This window comes from Festucalex cinctus, chromosome 15 (assembly GCF_051991245.1).
Source record: "Festucalex cinctus isolate MCC-2025b chromosome 15, RoL_Fcin_1.0, whole genome shotgun sequence".
Classification (NCBI taxonomy): Eukaryota; Metazoa; Chordata; class Actinopteri; order Syngnathiformes; family Syngnathidae; genus Festucalex; species Festucalex cinctus.
In genome coordinates, this window is record NC_135425.1 from 9805684 (window position 1) to 9821445 (window position 15762).

Genomic DNA, 15762 nt, shown 5'->3' on the forward strand with positions numbered 1-15762 from the left:
GTGGCCTATGTGTATATTTACAAAGTGTATAGTGCAAAACTAGTGAAGTGAGTAAGAGGAGCGACCAGCGGGGCCTCACCCAACCCGGCGGGTGTAGGTTTATGTTTTGTCTTAATTCTACCGGTATATTTAAACAAATTTGGGGTACAGCCAACATTAAAACCAGATAATTTTATATGTGGGTCGGGGAATCGACCACAAAAATTGGTCGACACAAATATTTCTGCTTCATAACTATAATTAAAAATGTTAAAACCATATGTGCACCACCCAGAACCAATGTTCTGCATGAATATTTACTGCTGGCAGACCATGTCGGATTTCTTTCCTTCCAAGGAGTGTTTCTCAAAAATTAAAAAGATGCTTAATGTTTGGGGTCACTTTAAAGTGAAAAGGAAAACATGTTTTATGGAATTACTGCAAAGAGGTTCTGACGGAGCTTGGAGACGGCAACATTCGAACGTGTAAGCGTGATGATGAGTTGGCCACCCTTCGGCAGACACCTTCTGCTTCAGGTCAATAACAACTCAGCTTTGCTGTTAAATTAGCACATTAGAAAAGCTTAAGCCACATCACTGTAAATCCCACCACTACTTTACAGGAGCCAAACGTCTTTCACTGAATTGTCATGATCGGTTAAATTTGTTTCAATGTGTGTTAAAGCTTATACAGCTAATTTAACTTAGCATAGGTTGCTGCCTGTGTGTCTTATCAATACAAGTGTGAGTGTAAAGTGATGTGATCATTTGATCACTCCATTGATTACGCTAGAACTGTAAACAAGGCCCACAAAAACTTTTAGCGACATCATCAATCTCCAGAGGGCATATACATGTTTGCATAAGATTTCATGAACTCAAGTACAGAAGATACACTAAAACATTAAAACCACACATTAGCATATTTTCCTCACGTCAAGTCAAATATAAATGTTCTCAGTCTACTAAAAAAAAAGACACTCTTCCAAAAAACATTGAAGCATGCTGGATATTGCAACTGTTTTTCAGTGCCTCCAAACCCATGCTCAAAATGAAAGTACCGTATTTTCCGCACTATAAGGCGCACCGCATTATAAGGCGCACCTTCAATGAATGACATATTGTAAAACTTTTTCCATATATAAGGCGCTACAGTAGAGGCTGTGGTTACGTTATGCATCCATTAGATGGTGCTGCGCTAAAGGGAATGTCAACAAAACAGTCAGATAGGTCAATCAAACTTTATTAATAGATTACAAAGTAGCTTTCTGACAACTCCATTCAGTCCCAAAATGAATAAACAGCTGTTTTATTATTTTCTCTCAGGTAAAGTATTAGTATTAGCTAGCAATCCAAGATGGTGGGATCTTCTGTGCATGCGCGTCACCGATCGTGCAGGGTCACCGATAGCGTCTTGACAGCGAGACCTATTGCGGCTCAATATTGATCCATATATAAGGCGCACTGGATTATAAGGCGCATGGTCAGCTTTTGAAAAAATTTAAGGCTTTTAGGTGCACCTTATAGTGCAGAAAATATGGTATTTATATTGTCTTAGGAGTGTCATGTTTTGGTTCCGTGTGGTTAGGTTTTGTTTAGTTTTAGGTGTTCATAGTGTTTTGTCATGAGTTCTCCCCTTGTCTCGTCATGGTTAATCTCGTCCACCTGCATGTGTCTTACCTTCCCAGTATGTGTGACCAATCAGTGTTCTCAGCCTATTGTCTTTCCCAGGTGCGTCTCGTTAGTGTTGGTGTATTTAGTCAGTGGTGTTTGTTCAGTCTGTGTGGGAGCGTTGTGTTGTCGTGTCGAGTTGTTTTGGCGTCGTTGCTATTCGTCAAGTCAAGTCAAGTCAAGTCAAGTCAAGTCAAGTCAAGCCAAGTCTTGAAAGAACTGCGTCTTTGGTCTCCAGTCAAGTCCCCCCTCTTCATCACGTTCAGTCACCCACATCACCAAGTCTACCTCGCTTCCATCAAGTCACCCCTCTTGTATTTGTCACGTCTAGTCGTCTACGTTTCCCTCAAGTCATTTTGTCTTCATGACGTCCAGTCGTTCACGCTGCGGCCCCTCATTCAGTCAAGTCATGACAACACGCTACACCACATCCGGTCAAGTCATGGTGACCAGTCCCCTCTCGTTCAGTCCAGTCATGGCGACCAGTCCTCTCATGTTCATGGAGCAACATTCTATGGTCTGACAAGATGAATGTTTTTGGAAGGTGTGTGTACCTTTACAAACACGACATTTCAGGAAAAATAAAAAGGCATCATAGCAAATATGGTGTCTGTAGTGTGATGGTCTGGGTCTGCTTTGCTCCGTCAGGACCTGAACGACAATACTGTGATTGAAGTAACCATAGATTTTACTCTTTACTAGAAATTCCTGAGGGAGAATATTCCAACAGTTTTTGACCTCAAGTTGCAGCACCTGTGGGTTTCTCCAGCAGGACAAAAATCCGAAACACGCCAACAAATTTATGAATGACTTGGAAAAAAAAAAAAGCTCTTGGTGTGGCCTAGAATAATCCCTGACTTGAATTGAATTAAAATCCCATTGCATGACCTTACAAAGTTTATGCTCGAAAACCCTACAGTGTTACTGAACTAAAACAATTCTGCAAGGAATAGTGGGACAAAATAACTCCACAGAAATGTGAAAGACTTATTGCCAGTTATAGAAAGTGCGTGATTCCAGTTGTTGCTGCTGAGGATGGGCGGCCCCAACAGTTATTGGCTCATTCTACGAAAATGGTGGCTTTTCTTGTCCCTTCATTATCATCCATCCATCCATCCATCCATCCATCCATCCATCCATCCATCCATCCATCCATCCATAGAACAAAATGAATGAAAGATAACAGTTATTCTTAAGATTATTTCAGAGGTGAAATCCTTAAATATAGACTAAATTCAAGTGTATTACAGTATATTGTCCAATTTTGCATTTTTTACACCGCTTATCTTACCAGAGTCACAGGTGTGCTGGCGCCTACCTAGATGACTTCAGGCGATGGATGCTGTATCATTTCAATTAGCTCCTTGACTGGCGCACAGAGATATGTGTGCATTTTATGTTTGTGAATACAGTCCTCTGTTTTGGCCATGATGCAAATTTATTTGCAAAATATTGTTTTTGTATTTTAGTAATTGGGCCAGTTGCATGGAAATTTCACTGTCGTGTTTACCTCACAAGTGTGGACAAGTTCTTATACTTCAACTTCACTCTCACAATGACAAAGTAAACATATTTTAGAGTTTCAATAGATAACAATGAGCAGAATTGCTCAGGTCACTGGAGTCTTTCATCACAATAAGAAACTCAAGTTGACACCTTACAACACGCATTTAATGGGATGATCATCTTTTGCGGTATTGTAATGTCACATCTCTGACAGCTGGGTTAAGTTGACATGTTTACTGAACCCATTAAATAAGACAATAAATTGGATAGACAGTGTCTACTCAATTCCTAGATAATGCATCAAACTGTCTTAGGACGACAGGTGGCACAATCTAAATTCCACAGATGCATATTCACACACCACAACACAATTGGCAAATGTGTTGTTTGCCAGTGTACAGCCTTGAGATTGGGTTACACATAAAATACAGATTTGTTGCTACAATGGTGTGACCGGCAGCAGTACTGTATATCCAACTTGTTTTGCTGGTGTCAGCTGAGTGATTAGATGTCTTAAAAAGACAATCGACCGCACCGGCATGCCTTTTAGATTATAATGTTCTCATTAAATAAGATGTGCTTAGTCCTCATGAGTATACTAACTAAATTTGGAATGAATGTTAAAGGTGTTGATTGTAGTCTGTCAGAGACCAGCCTCGAGAGCATGAGTAATAAAGTGTACTGACAAAGGGCACGTACACGCAAATTGTTCATGACCTGACTATCAGAATTGTCATTGGCCAAAAATTAAAAAGAATAACAAATCCATATTATTTGGGCCCTTTTACAAAGTACAATATTTATCAAATACCTCAAGCAGATTTAGTTAACCAGTATTATCATTCAGTGTTTGACCACGTACATTTTTTTCTTGCCTTGAACCAGCACGTCTTAAATTGTCTCGCCGAACGCGTGCTTAATTACAGCAACGGCTGTGCTGTGTAAACAGATTGTTTTTAAACCTTCTTCAGACCAGCTGTCTGGAACTAATATCTCTCTTCCTCTCTAAATATCTCCCGCCTCCCTCTTGTACCTTTTTCCCCATCTGTCAAGAACAGAATGTCCATCAGAGACTTGGTAATGAGAAGTGAGCTGTTTCTCTCAACCCCTCCCCTCTCATCAGCAGCTGTCTCTTCCAACATCACTTCTTATATTTCTTCATTCCAATACAGCCCCAAACTGGGCTTAAAAGTCAAAGTCAAAGTCAACAATTAATACATTGGGAGTGCCCAACAATTTCAGAGGGTGGTTAGTGGTGCTGCAGTATAATGTCATCGAAAGTAGTGTTGTTGATTTTGTTTGTTACATACTTTGACCTGGAAAGTCGGTAATATCATCATTAAAGCTATGTAGGCACACGCACAGAGCCACAGTCGTTTTTTGGGGTAGGTGCTCAAGGCAAATAAATGGCATACAATTCAGACAATTAAGAAAACCATACAATGGAACATCAAGTTATGAGCTTAATTGGTACCGTGAGCCCGTTTGTAACCTGAAACACTCATAAATCAAAGTACCGGTACTGTTTTCTATTTAAATGAATGGAAACGCAATTTATCTGTTTTTGAACCACTAGTTGGCTAAAAATGATTGTAATGCAATATGAAAAATACTGTAAGTGAACAAAGAATAACACACACAAAGAAAACTTAACTATTTATTGCTCTTTACATTAACTTTAATTAAATAGTCTTGTTCCATAATAACATGGGAAATAGCACACCACAGATCATTCTGCCTACATATAAAAATGCCTACAAAAGATAGTAAAGTGATTATTTTTTTGTTTTGTTTTAGTCAACCAATAAAATAATGGGAAACAAAATGTAGATATTTCCGACTTCAATTTTAGGCTCAGATCAAAAATACAAAATGGAAAAATGGGCCACAGGACTAAGTCTGATTTAAATATTTAAAAATAACAAATAGTATTTTCCAATATTACTGTAATATAGCCGCGAGGGGGCACAAGCCAGTGTCTTCTTGTGCCGGTCCCAAGCCCGGATAAATACAGAGGGTTGTGTCAGGAAGGGCATCCGACGTAAAACTTTGGCCAAAACAAACATGCAAATCAAATATATGACTTCGATACCGGATCGGTCGGGGTCCGGGTTAACAACGACCGCCATCGGTGCTGTTGACCTACAGGGTGCCGGTGGAAATTGGACTACTGTTGGTCGAAGAAGGAGAGGAGGAAGGTGTGTTCGTAGGAAGAAAGAGAAGAGGAACACCACTAGTCTAGGACTTAGAGTAGGGACTTTGAATGTTGGGAGTATGACAGGAAAAGGTAGAGAGCTGGTTGACATGATGCAGAGGAGGAAGGTGGACATACTGTGTGTTCAGGAGACCAGGTGGAAAGGGAGCAAAGCTAGAAGTTTAGGAGCTGGTTTCAAATTGTTGTATCATGGGTTAAATAGGAAGAGAAATGGAGTAGGAATTATCGTGAAGGAGGAGTTTGTTAAGAACGTCCTGGAGGTAAAAAGGCAAGGCAAGGCAAGGCAAGTTTATTTGTATAGCACATTTCATACACAAGGCAACTCAATGTGCTTTACACGAGGAAAGACAACACATAAGCATCAAGAAACAGTAGTTAACATTCAGAGGAAGAAAAATAAATGAAAATAGGTTACAAACTAACAGTCTTAAAACATTATTCAACAAACTTTAAAAAATTTAACATAAGGAAGTTTAAAATGATAATGATAAAAATAAAAATAAAAATAAAAATAAAAATAAAAATAAAAAAAATAAAAAAATAAAAATAAAAATAAAAATAAAAATAATAATAAAAAAAAACACTTAATTAAAGCTGTTTAAAAGTCCCTAATCAAAGGTATAAGAAAAAAGCAAAGTTTTTAACCTGGATTTGAAAGCATTTACACTCGGGGCTGACTTCACTTCTGTTGGCAGCCTATTCCATCTGTGTGCAGCATAATAGCTAAATGCAGCTTCACCATGTTTGCTTCGAACTCTGGGTTCCACTAGTTGGCCCAAGTCTGTAGATCTCAGAGCCCTGCTGGGCTTGTACTCAATCAGCATTTCTTGGATATATTCAGGACCCAAACCATTTAGTGATTTATAGACGAGTAGCAGAACTTTAAAATCGATTCTACAGCTGACAGGGAGCCAGTGTAAATCCTTAAGTACTGGAGTAATATGTTCTGATCTTTTTGTTTTGGTCAGAACTCGAAAAAGAGTGTCAGATAGGGTCATGAGCCTGAAGTTAGGAATCGAAGGTGTGATGATCAACGTTGTTAGTGGGTATGCACCACAGGTAGGATGTGAGCTGGAGGAGAAGGAGAACTTTTGGTTGGAACTTGATGAAATGATGCAGAGCATCCCTAGAAGTGAGAGAGTTGTCATTGGTGCAGACTTCAATGGACATGTTGGTGCAGGAAACAGAGGAGATGAGGAGGTGATGGGCAGGTTTGGTATCCAGGAGAGGAATGCAGAAGGACAGCTGGTGGTTGATTTTGCAAAAAGGATGGAAATGGCTGTTGTGAATACTTTCTTCCAGAAGAGGCAGGAACATAGGGTGACCTACAAGAGTGGAGGTAGAAATACACAGGTAGACTACATCTTGTGTAGACGGTGTAATTTGAAGGAGATCAGCGACTGCAAAGTAGTGGTAGGTGAGAGTGGAGCAAGACAGCATAGGATGGTTGTGTGTTGGATGACTCTGGTGATGAGGAAGACAAAGAGGCCAAGGGCAGAGCCAAGGACGAAATGGTGGAAGCTGAAAAAGGAAGAGTGTTTTATGGCTTTCAGAAAGGAGTTGAGAAAGGCTCTGGGTGGTGAGGATGTGCTCCCAGATGACTGGACAACTACAGCAAATTTGATCAGGCAGACAGGTAGGACAGTCCTTGGTGTATCATCTGGAAGGAAAGGAGATAAGGAGACTTGGTGGTGGAATGAGGAGGTGCAGAAGTGGACACAGAGAAAGAGGTTAGCTAAGAAGAAGTGGGACACTGAGAAGACTGAAGAAAATAGAAAGGAGTACAGGGAAATACAGCGTAAGGTGAAAGTAGAAGTGGCAAAGGCCAAACAAGAGGCTGATGATGACTTGTATGCTAGGTTGGACAGTAAGGAGGGAGAGAATGATCTATACAGGTTGGCAAGGCAAAGAGATAGAGATGGGAAGGATGTGCAGCAGGTTAGGGTAATAAAGGATAGGGATGGAAGAGTGTTGACAGATGCCAGCGGTGTGATGGGAAGATGGAAAGAATACTTTGAAGAGTTGATGAATGAGGAAAATGAGAGAGAACGAAGAGTAGAAGGGGCGACTGTTGTGGACCAGGAAGTAGCAAAGATTAGTAAGGATGAAGTGAGAAGGGCATTGAAGAGGATGAAGAGTGGAAAGGCACTCGGTCCTGATGATATACCTGTGGAGGTATGGAAGTGTCTAGGAGAGGTAGCAGTAGAATTTCTGACTGGGTTGTTCAATAGGATCTTAGATAGTGAGAAAATGCCTGAGGAATGGAGGAGAAGTGTGCTGGTGCCCATTTTTAAGAACAAGGGAGACGTGCAGAATTGTGGCAACTACAGAGGAATAAAGTTGATGAGCCACACAATGAAACTATGGGAAAGAGTAGTGGAAGCTAGACTGAGGGCAGATGTGAACATTTGTGAGCAGCAGTTTGGTTTCATGCCAAAAAAAAAAAAAAAGAGTACGACAGATGCAGTATTTGCTTTGAGGATGTTGATTGAAAAGTATAGAGAAGGTCAGAAGGAGCTGCATTGTGTCTTTGTTGACCTGGAGAAAGCTTATGACAGGGTGCCCAGAGAGGAACTGTGGTTTTGTATGAAGAAGTCTGGAGTGGCGGAGAAGTATGTTCAAGTGGTGCAGGACATGTATGAGGACTGTAAGACAGTGGTGAGGTGTGCTGTAGGTGTGACGGAGGAGTTCAAGGTGGAGGTGGGACTACATCAGGGATCAGCTCTGAGCCCCTTCTTGTTCGCAATGGTAATGGACAGGAATCCCCATGGACTATGATGTTTGCAGATGACATAGTGATCTGTAGTGAGAGCAGGGAACAGGTGGAGGAGAAGCTAGAAGAGTGGAGGTTTGCCCTGGAAAGGAGGGGAATGAAGGTTAGCCGTAGCAAGACGGAGTATCTGTGCGTGAATGAGAGGGACCCAAGTGGAAGAGTGAGGTTACAGGGAGAAGAAACCAAGAAGGTGGAGGAGTTTAAGTATTTAGGGTCAACAGTCCAGAGCAATGGAGAGTGTGGAATAGAAGTGAAGAAGCGTGTGCAGGCAGGCTGGAACGGGTGGATAAAAGTGTCAGGTGTGATGTGTGATAGAAGAGTTTCAGCTAAAATGAAAGGAAAGGTTTATAAAACTGTGGTGAGACCAGCAGTGTTGTTTGGTCTGGAGACAGTGCCACTGAGAAAAAGACAGGAGGCAGAGCTGGAGGTGGCAGAGATGAAGATGCTGAGATTCTCTTTGGGAGTGACCAGGTTGGATAGGATCAGGAATGAGTACATCAGAGGGACAGCACATGTTAGAAGCTTTGGAGATAAAGTCAGAGAGGCCAGACTTAGATGGTTTGGACATGTCCAGAGGAGAGATAGTGACTATATTGGAAGAAGGATGCTGAGTTTTCAAATGCCAGGCAGAAGATCGAGAGGAAGACCAAAGAGGAGGTTTATGGATGTAGTTAAAGAGGACATGAAGGTAGTTGGTGTGAGAGCAGAGGATGCAGAGGACAGAGTTAGATGGAGGCAACTGATTCGCTGTGGCGACCCCTGAAGGGAAAAGCCGAAAGAAGAAGAAGAAGAAGAAGATTTTCCAATATTACTAACCTCTAACCAGTACAACACTCAGTGGCTAAAGACCTAAAATGTAAAAGAAAATACAGTTCAAAGCAGGGGCTGACTGGCCATCAGGAATTTTGTTGGTTTCCTGAATGGCCGGTCCATTTTCAGGCTGGTCAGCAGGGCCGACACCCCCACCGTGAATAAATATTAATGGCCCAATCGCTGCCTGTCCACTCCTCGCTGAGAAGCATGACGTGCAAAGTTTCATATGGAATTTTTTTGCTGAAAATGGCCGACAGCCACGGCAAGCCAACGCACATGATAAAACCTGTCTGTAAGCCTTTTTTTTTTTTAAAGTTAATGTGGCTTGAGGCGGGAACACAACCAATATGGTCAAGCACCTCGCTACCCCCGTAAAAAATTGTATCCGCTGCCATGGAGGAGTGGAAGCCACGTGACAGAACTTACTGACGCATATTTTCAATAAACACACGAAGAGCACGCGTGTGGTTTTCGATTTTCAGTTTTAGAAACGTTTTATAACAATAGAAAAATATTTATGGCGGAGAAGCAGAAGAAAGAGCAACAATCACTTGCGTTCTGCGGTGGACTTGAGGTGCGTTCAATGAACAAGCACACAGTAGGAAATGTCAGGTATACGTAGAACAAGCTCCAATGACTGAGAGCAACAGGTTGTGACGCATTTTTGACACTTTCCTTAAAAAATAAGTGGAGTGTGAAATATTTTGTTATCAGTTTGTGGTATTTACAGTGTGTATATATAGTACAGTACAGTACAGTACAGTAAATATATACACTGTGCACACGCATTCACAAATAATTTGAAGTTCTTTTGTCAGTTTTAATTTTGCTGCTTTTGCTGATGTTTCAGATTTTTGCTGAGGTACCGTTTGAGTACAGGTATCCAAGTATTTTTTTAATGCAGGTATAGTATCAAAGTCAAAATGTTGGTATCGTGACCACACTAGTGGGTAAGATGTTAAAATTTCAGGTACACATCCACCCCCACAGGCATATGGTTTTGTAAACCTCACCTTTCCTGCAGCAGAGGCTCCCTGGTCCACACAGTAGCTGTGAAAAACAGACAATGAAGACACATTAGACAGCAGGCAACAAGAGGAGCAGCTGATCGTCCACGATCTAATGATTACTGTGACGAGGAATGGCCTTATGATATGATATAGAGAATCTGCTGAATGAAATCACATTTTCCTATTTTTTCTCCTTAATCTTACTTAAAGTCTAGTCTGCTATGCTTTATACGCTTGTTAGCTGATTTATTCCTTTAAGAAGGGGACACCGAGTACTCTGCCCAGTTTGCAGACACTCAGGTTGCATCAGCACCACACGTTTTATTGAGTGTGCTGAGTGTTGACAATCATGTCTGGGCTGAACAAAAGCAGTATTAAAAAAGAAAAAAAGAAAAAAAATGAGTTGCGCTCCTGCATCGCTTCGTGCTGTTGACACAAAAGGACTACATGAGATTTAGACCTTGGTCTACTGAGTTTCTTTAACTCCTTTCAATCTGCATGGCAAAGCATCCTTTTTAACTGCTTTTTTTTCTGCGCTGCTGTTCTGTCTGAAAGTTAAAATTTTACACAATGGCTGTGTGAAAGTCCCTCCTGATCGTGGTTTGTGTGTCGCAATGATTCTAACAGCGAAGTCACCCGGGGCTTGAAGCCCCTGACATTGGTCACCCATGGCAAAGGGGTCCTAGGTGAGGGACCTTTTGACGATTACGTGCAATCAATGGACTTGGTTTTCTGTCAGGTTTACCTGTTAATCTATTAAACACGACACAAAGAGGAGAGAAGACACTCAGTTCAAAGCTCACTGACTGATACAATTCACTACTGCGCTCACTGAAAAAAATCCCCTTCTCACCCTCTTTTTATTTGGTTTCCACGCCCCTAGTCACATAGGTGTTCCAACCCTAACAATGCAAATGCAAAAAATAGTTGGAACACAGTGTACTTGTTTGCCTATGTGTGTGTGCATGCGAGTGGAAGATTGCTGAGTACGTGTGGTGAAGTTTGCAATCATTTCTTAACAGAAAACAGGAGGCCTCAGCAGACTGGCTCTAACCATTCTGCTGCGTTAGATGTTCTGGTTCATGAGCTTTTTGAGTCATCTTCTGTTAAGATAACATAGCGTGGTCAGAGCAAAGCATTCTTCAATGCAAGCAGAAGCAATTCTTCATTACAGCAAATGTTATTCCTACATTTTCCCTCAGCTGGATGTGGTGGGTCAAAGGAAAGGGGGTGGGGGGGGGGGGGGGGGGGGGGGGTCCCCCTCAGTACTCAGTAGCCAGGCCTGGAGGTGGGGCTCGACGGCAAGCCCCTGGAAACTGAGACCTGACATGGTTTTTTCTGTGTACAAAATTCAGAGGCGGACACCACCACCTAATTTGCTCCCCACCTCCAACCTTAGACACTGATTTTGCTCAACACAGCACTCCAGGTGTGTTGATTGGGCTCGGCAGGAACGCATTTTAACTGCAGTTGCAGTGTTGCACCATTATGGAGGCGATATATACAGCAGTGCACCAGAAAGACCTGAAGCAATAACCGAAGAAGAACCACCTTTCTTTTTTCTTTCTTACTTCTTTTTAAAAACACTTTATTAAGCAGATCAAGGAACAACCGTTGCATACGCCGATTTCCTGGTTGCGAGGCATAAAAACACAGTATAAACAATAAACATGATAGTGTTTTACAACAACGCTGAACTATATTTACAATTTAATATATACTAGTGGATGAATTTTGAATGATTGTAGTTAAAAAAATGGCAAGAAAAATTAATGGCAAATTTGTATTCGTATAATTTCTAATTTCTAGTCCCTGATCGTAAAATGGCTGCAGGAAGGCGGCCTGTAACTGCCACATTGTCATTTTGTGCATTTTGTTTTCTTTGCTTTTGGGTGTTTGTCACTCCCCACACCAGAGAGGGCGCTGTAGCGGGTGGATGTGTGTATGTCAGTGGGTGACAGTGTTGCCAGCTGTACAATAATTATCGTATTTGTACGATAATTTCACCCTCTGTACGTTGTACGATCAATAATCCTAAAAAATGGCAAATGTACGATATTTTGACCATTTCGTATTATTGCCGGGAAACCCTGAAGGTATCTGTTCTCATGTGACATAATACCAACCAAACACGCTTTCCTGAGCATGAGAAACGAGTGAAGTCCATGCATTGATTGGCTGAATGGTAAGTGCCCCCCCCCCAGGAGACGCTCCCAAACAGGAAATTGAGCATGACTCAAACCACCTATCCAGTAATATATACAGATCAGTGACATTAAACCGCAACGAAGCCTTGAGTGCCTGTGAGCGGTGAGCGCTTTTAAGAACGACTATATTTGACTCTGTGTATTTTGATTATGACGGGTGTACGATAATTTCCATCAAAATACGATAATTTTGAGTCTGTGGTACGATAATCCTATATTTCCCACCTGGCAACGCTGGTAAGTGAGTAGAGGAAGGGCTTAGGAAGGAGAGAAAGTAGGGACACAGGAAGACATACACAATGTTAAGTTCATTAGAGAGAAACAGAAAAATGAAGATAGACGAAAGAAACCAAACCTAGTTCCCTTTATGAACATTGCATACAGCCAACGAGGTTAGTTTTGTGTCTGTCAATACTTTTGTGTAAGTTAAACCCAAGTTGTATTTATTTTCTTTATGCTAATTATGTTTGTATGTGTGTCTTGCTGCAATTTTCACAGTGGATTTATTGTTGGCAAGAAGCAATAAACTCAGCAGTCAAAAGGAAACTACTTGTGTCTGTAGCTATTACGTGCAACTAAGGGAGCTATAGCGGCCCATACTGGTATTGGTCATCGCCGCGAGAACCGATACCTTAAAATAATTGGTACTGATACCTGGTATCATAGTCAGGGTGATACCACCTCTGCCTGGATTTGAGCCAGGAAAAACCCTGCTTGAGATGGGACCATGGCAGTCTGATCCGCGGCTGCACAAGCTGGCTCTAGGGATGTGGAACGTCACCTCTGGCAGGCAGAGGGATGGTGACCGAGTTGGTATGTGAGCTCGGACCTGAACATTCAACCCGGTGGATGAGAGGGTAGCCGCTCATCGCCTTCGGGTGGTTGTACGGGTCCTGACTGTTGTTTGTGCCTATGCACCAAACAGCAGCTATTTTGTAATTATGCAGTTTAGGCTCATACTGTTTTCTTCATTAGCAAGTTAGATTGGCCTGAGGTCAATCTTTGATTGCAACTGAGATTTCCATCTGAGTTTGACTACAGGGGCTCCTTCAATTAACGACATAACCCAAATTTAAACATTGACGATAACGCGGTTCAGTAGTCATAGTCATCAAAATATGTGAAAGAAAAACACTTCACTTCTCACTTTTAAAGTATCTTTTAAAATATATATTTATCTTTTTCTTGCAATTTACATTATTTTAGTCATTTTAGGAAGTTATAAATGTATAAATGTACTTTAAAGCAGTGTTTCCCAAACAGATGTACGCATACCCCTGAAAACATTCATTATTTTTATTATTATTTTTTTTTTTAGGGGTGGCGTCTGAGCACTGCTGGCTGAGTCGAAGGTATGTGCTTCCAATTAAGTAACTAATTTGAAGAACGGGTAAGAGAGGGTTGAGTTACGCATGGCGGAGAAGCTGCCTCCTCCAAAAAAAGGTAAAAAAAAAAAAAAAAAAAAAAAGACCTTTTACAATTGTGCCATAAACATCTTTACAATAGCCTTTTTATTTGGCCACTCAGTTAGAAATGCAATAGTTTCCAGACTGGATTCGGTTCGAATTTCCCGCCCTCCGACTGCGGATGTGACGTCATGTGTGCCTTGTGTATGTGAAAAAGGGTGTGTGCACTTTCACTTTTCATCAACAGATGGCAGTAGTGATTCGAAATTGAATTTTTTGCATTCAGTAGCTTTAACGTGCATTAGTATGAAAGAAAAAGAAGTGTCAACAGAACAACATGAGTAGCCCATGGATGTGTTCCAAAAATAGCTCATCAGGGATGGACACTGTGATGTACTAATTAGAATTAGAACATAATTTATTAATTTAAACATAAAATGGTAAATTTTTGCTCTATCAAATATTGTATATTTTGTTTAAAAAGTGATTTGGAAAATGAACGAATGAATGAATGAATGAATGAATGAATGAATGAAATTGTATTCAATGGGGGAAGATGTTTTTTATTTATTTACACTAATATTTAAAGAAGGTCATTTTAGAGCTGTAATATAAATAATACTCTTAGGTGCCCGCTTAAAGGAGATTTTAAAAAGCTCTTTTTTGTGTGCGGTAACAATGAAGAGATATCGGGACAAGTTGATATTTTATTCTTAATAATTATTGTTTTAATAAGGTGTGTCAGGTGTCATTTTTTTTAATCAGAATTAATTGCTTGACTTCAATAGTTTGACTCACGATTATCTGTTTTAAATGTACAATAAAATTTACAATAAAATATTTTTTTCCCAAAGTTTTCATGCTCTTGTTAAAAAAAAAAAGTTAAACTAATAGAAATATGGCTGCCTCTTTTAGTCACTAATACAGTAATTTTATAATTCATAAAATGGAGTTAAAATTAAAAAGATGTAGTGTACTCAACTCAACTATATTTATAAAGCACTTTTTCTGTAAAAAAACAAAAACAAAAACAAAAATAAACAAGTCTATTGATTTGGGTTAATGTCATTTTCTGCCACTAGATGGCCTCATTGCATTTGTAAGACATCAGTGACAGTTCAGTGCATTTTTCTTTTCATATTACGAGCTATCTAATCTTTAACATGATTTAACATTTTTAAAATTATAAAATACAACTACAAATACATGCATTATTATTAAATGTATTACTGTTAAATTTTGACATGGATGTGTCTGTACTTTACTACTATGGAATTACACAAATACATTTCACTCAACAATATTTTACGAGTCTTGAAGAATAATATAGCTGACTATTTTCTTTGTTTGTTCTACATGTATTTCTTGTTACTTTCATAGATATGGACGAACAGTGATTTACGGTCGCGCCCAATCTAAGGAAAAACGTCTGTTGTGTGGTATTGAAACAAATGGATGGAAGCAGTCACAGAGAGCAGCCATCTGTCTCTCGCAAATATCCGTGACAGAACAACTCAAGGGAGATTCTAGCACATATTTCTTGGTAAAACAAAACGTTAAGTATCTCTTATATCCATGTTTGCTTTGGAGATTACAGAATTGCGTCTGGATGTGTTTCCATGATGAAAATCGAGTCTGGAATTTACAGTATATCTGACTTTAATTTGCTCGATGGGGCCCAAGCACTGCCCCCAGTCATGAGCGAGAGATGGGCGGATCAGCTGTGGCATTTTCAAAAGAGGTCTGGCCTTTTCTAGTGAAGCCGCAATTGCCACAGAAAGTGTGCGATAGTTGCCGTCAGGAGGAAGTATGTCTGATCGCATTAGACGCTGAAGAAGGTGTTTTTATTGGGGGGTGCCTTTTTCCATTACCCCACATTTTTCTGCACAAGCTGCTGCTAAATCCCAAGCATCTGGCTATTTTTCATTACGCTAATGGCTAGAGGGAGATATATGTTGATGTTTGTCAGTGATAAATTTCTTCTTTAAATTGCTGGCCAACTATACTTATCCAATAGAAAATAGTCTGTCTTCTCTTTGTGCTGCTTATTCTGGGTTGCTGATAATAAGAACAGTTTAATCACTATCGACTTTGCAGATTTTAAATCCCCACTTGCTATCAAAGGTCAAGTATGGAGGTGGATATTGTGGGGAGCCTATTATTGGAAGATATTAAAAATTAAA

General features: G+C 40.3%; 1 protein-coding gene across 5 annotated transcripts in view; it reads right to left on the minus strand.

Annotated features, from left to right (window-relative positions):
- Positions 1 to 15762, minus strand: part of whrna (whirlin a) — a 157900-nt gene that overhangs the window by 49964 nt on the left and 92174 nt on the right. For all 5 annotated transcript variants that reach the window (XM_077497299.1, XM_077497296.1, XM_077497298.1 and 2 more), the window contains exon 5: positions 9970 to 10006. In XM_077497299.1, coding sequence (XP_077353425.1) covers positions 9970 to 10006 — 37 coding nt within the window. The remainder of the gene's footprint in view (positions 1 to 9969; positions 10007 to 15762) is intronic.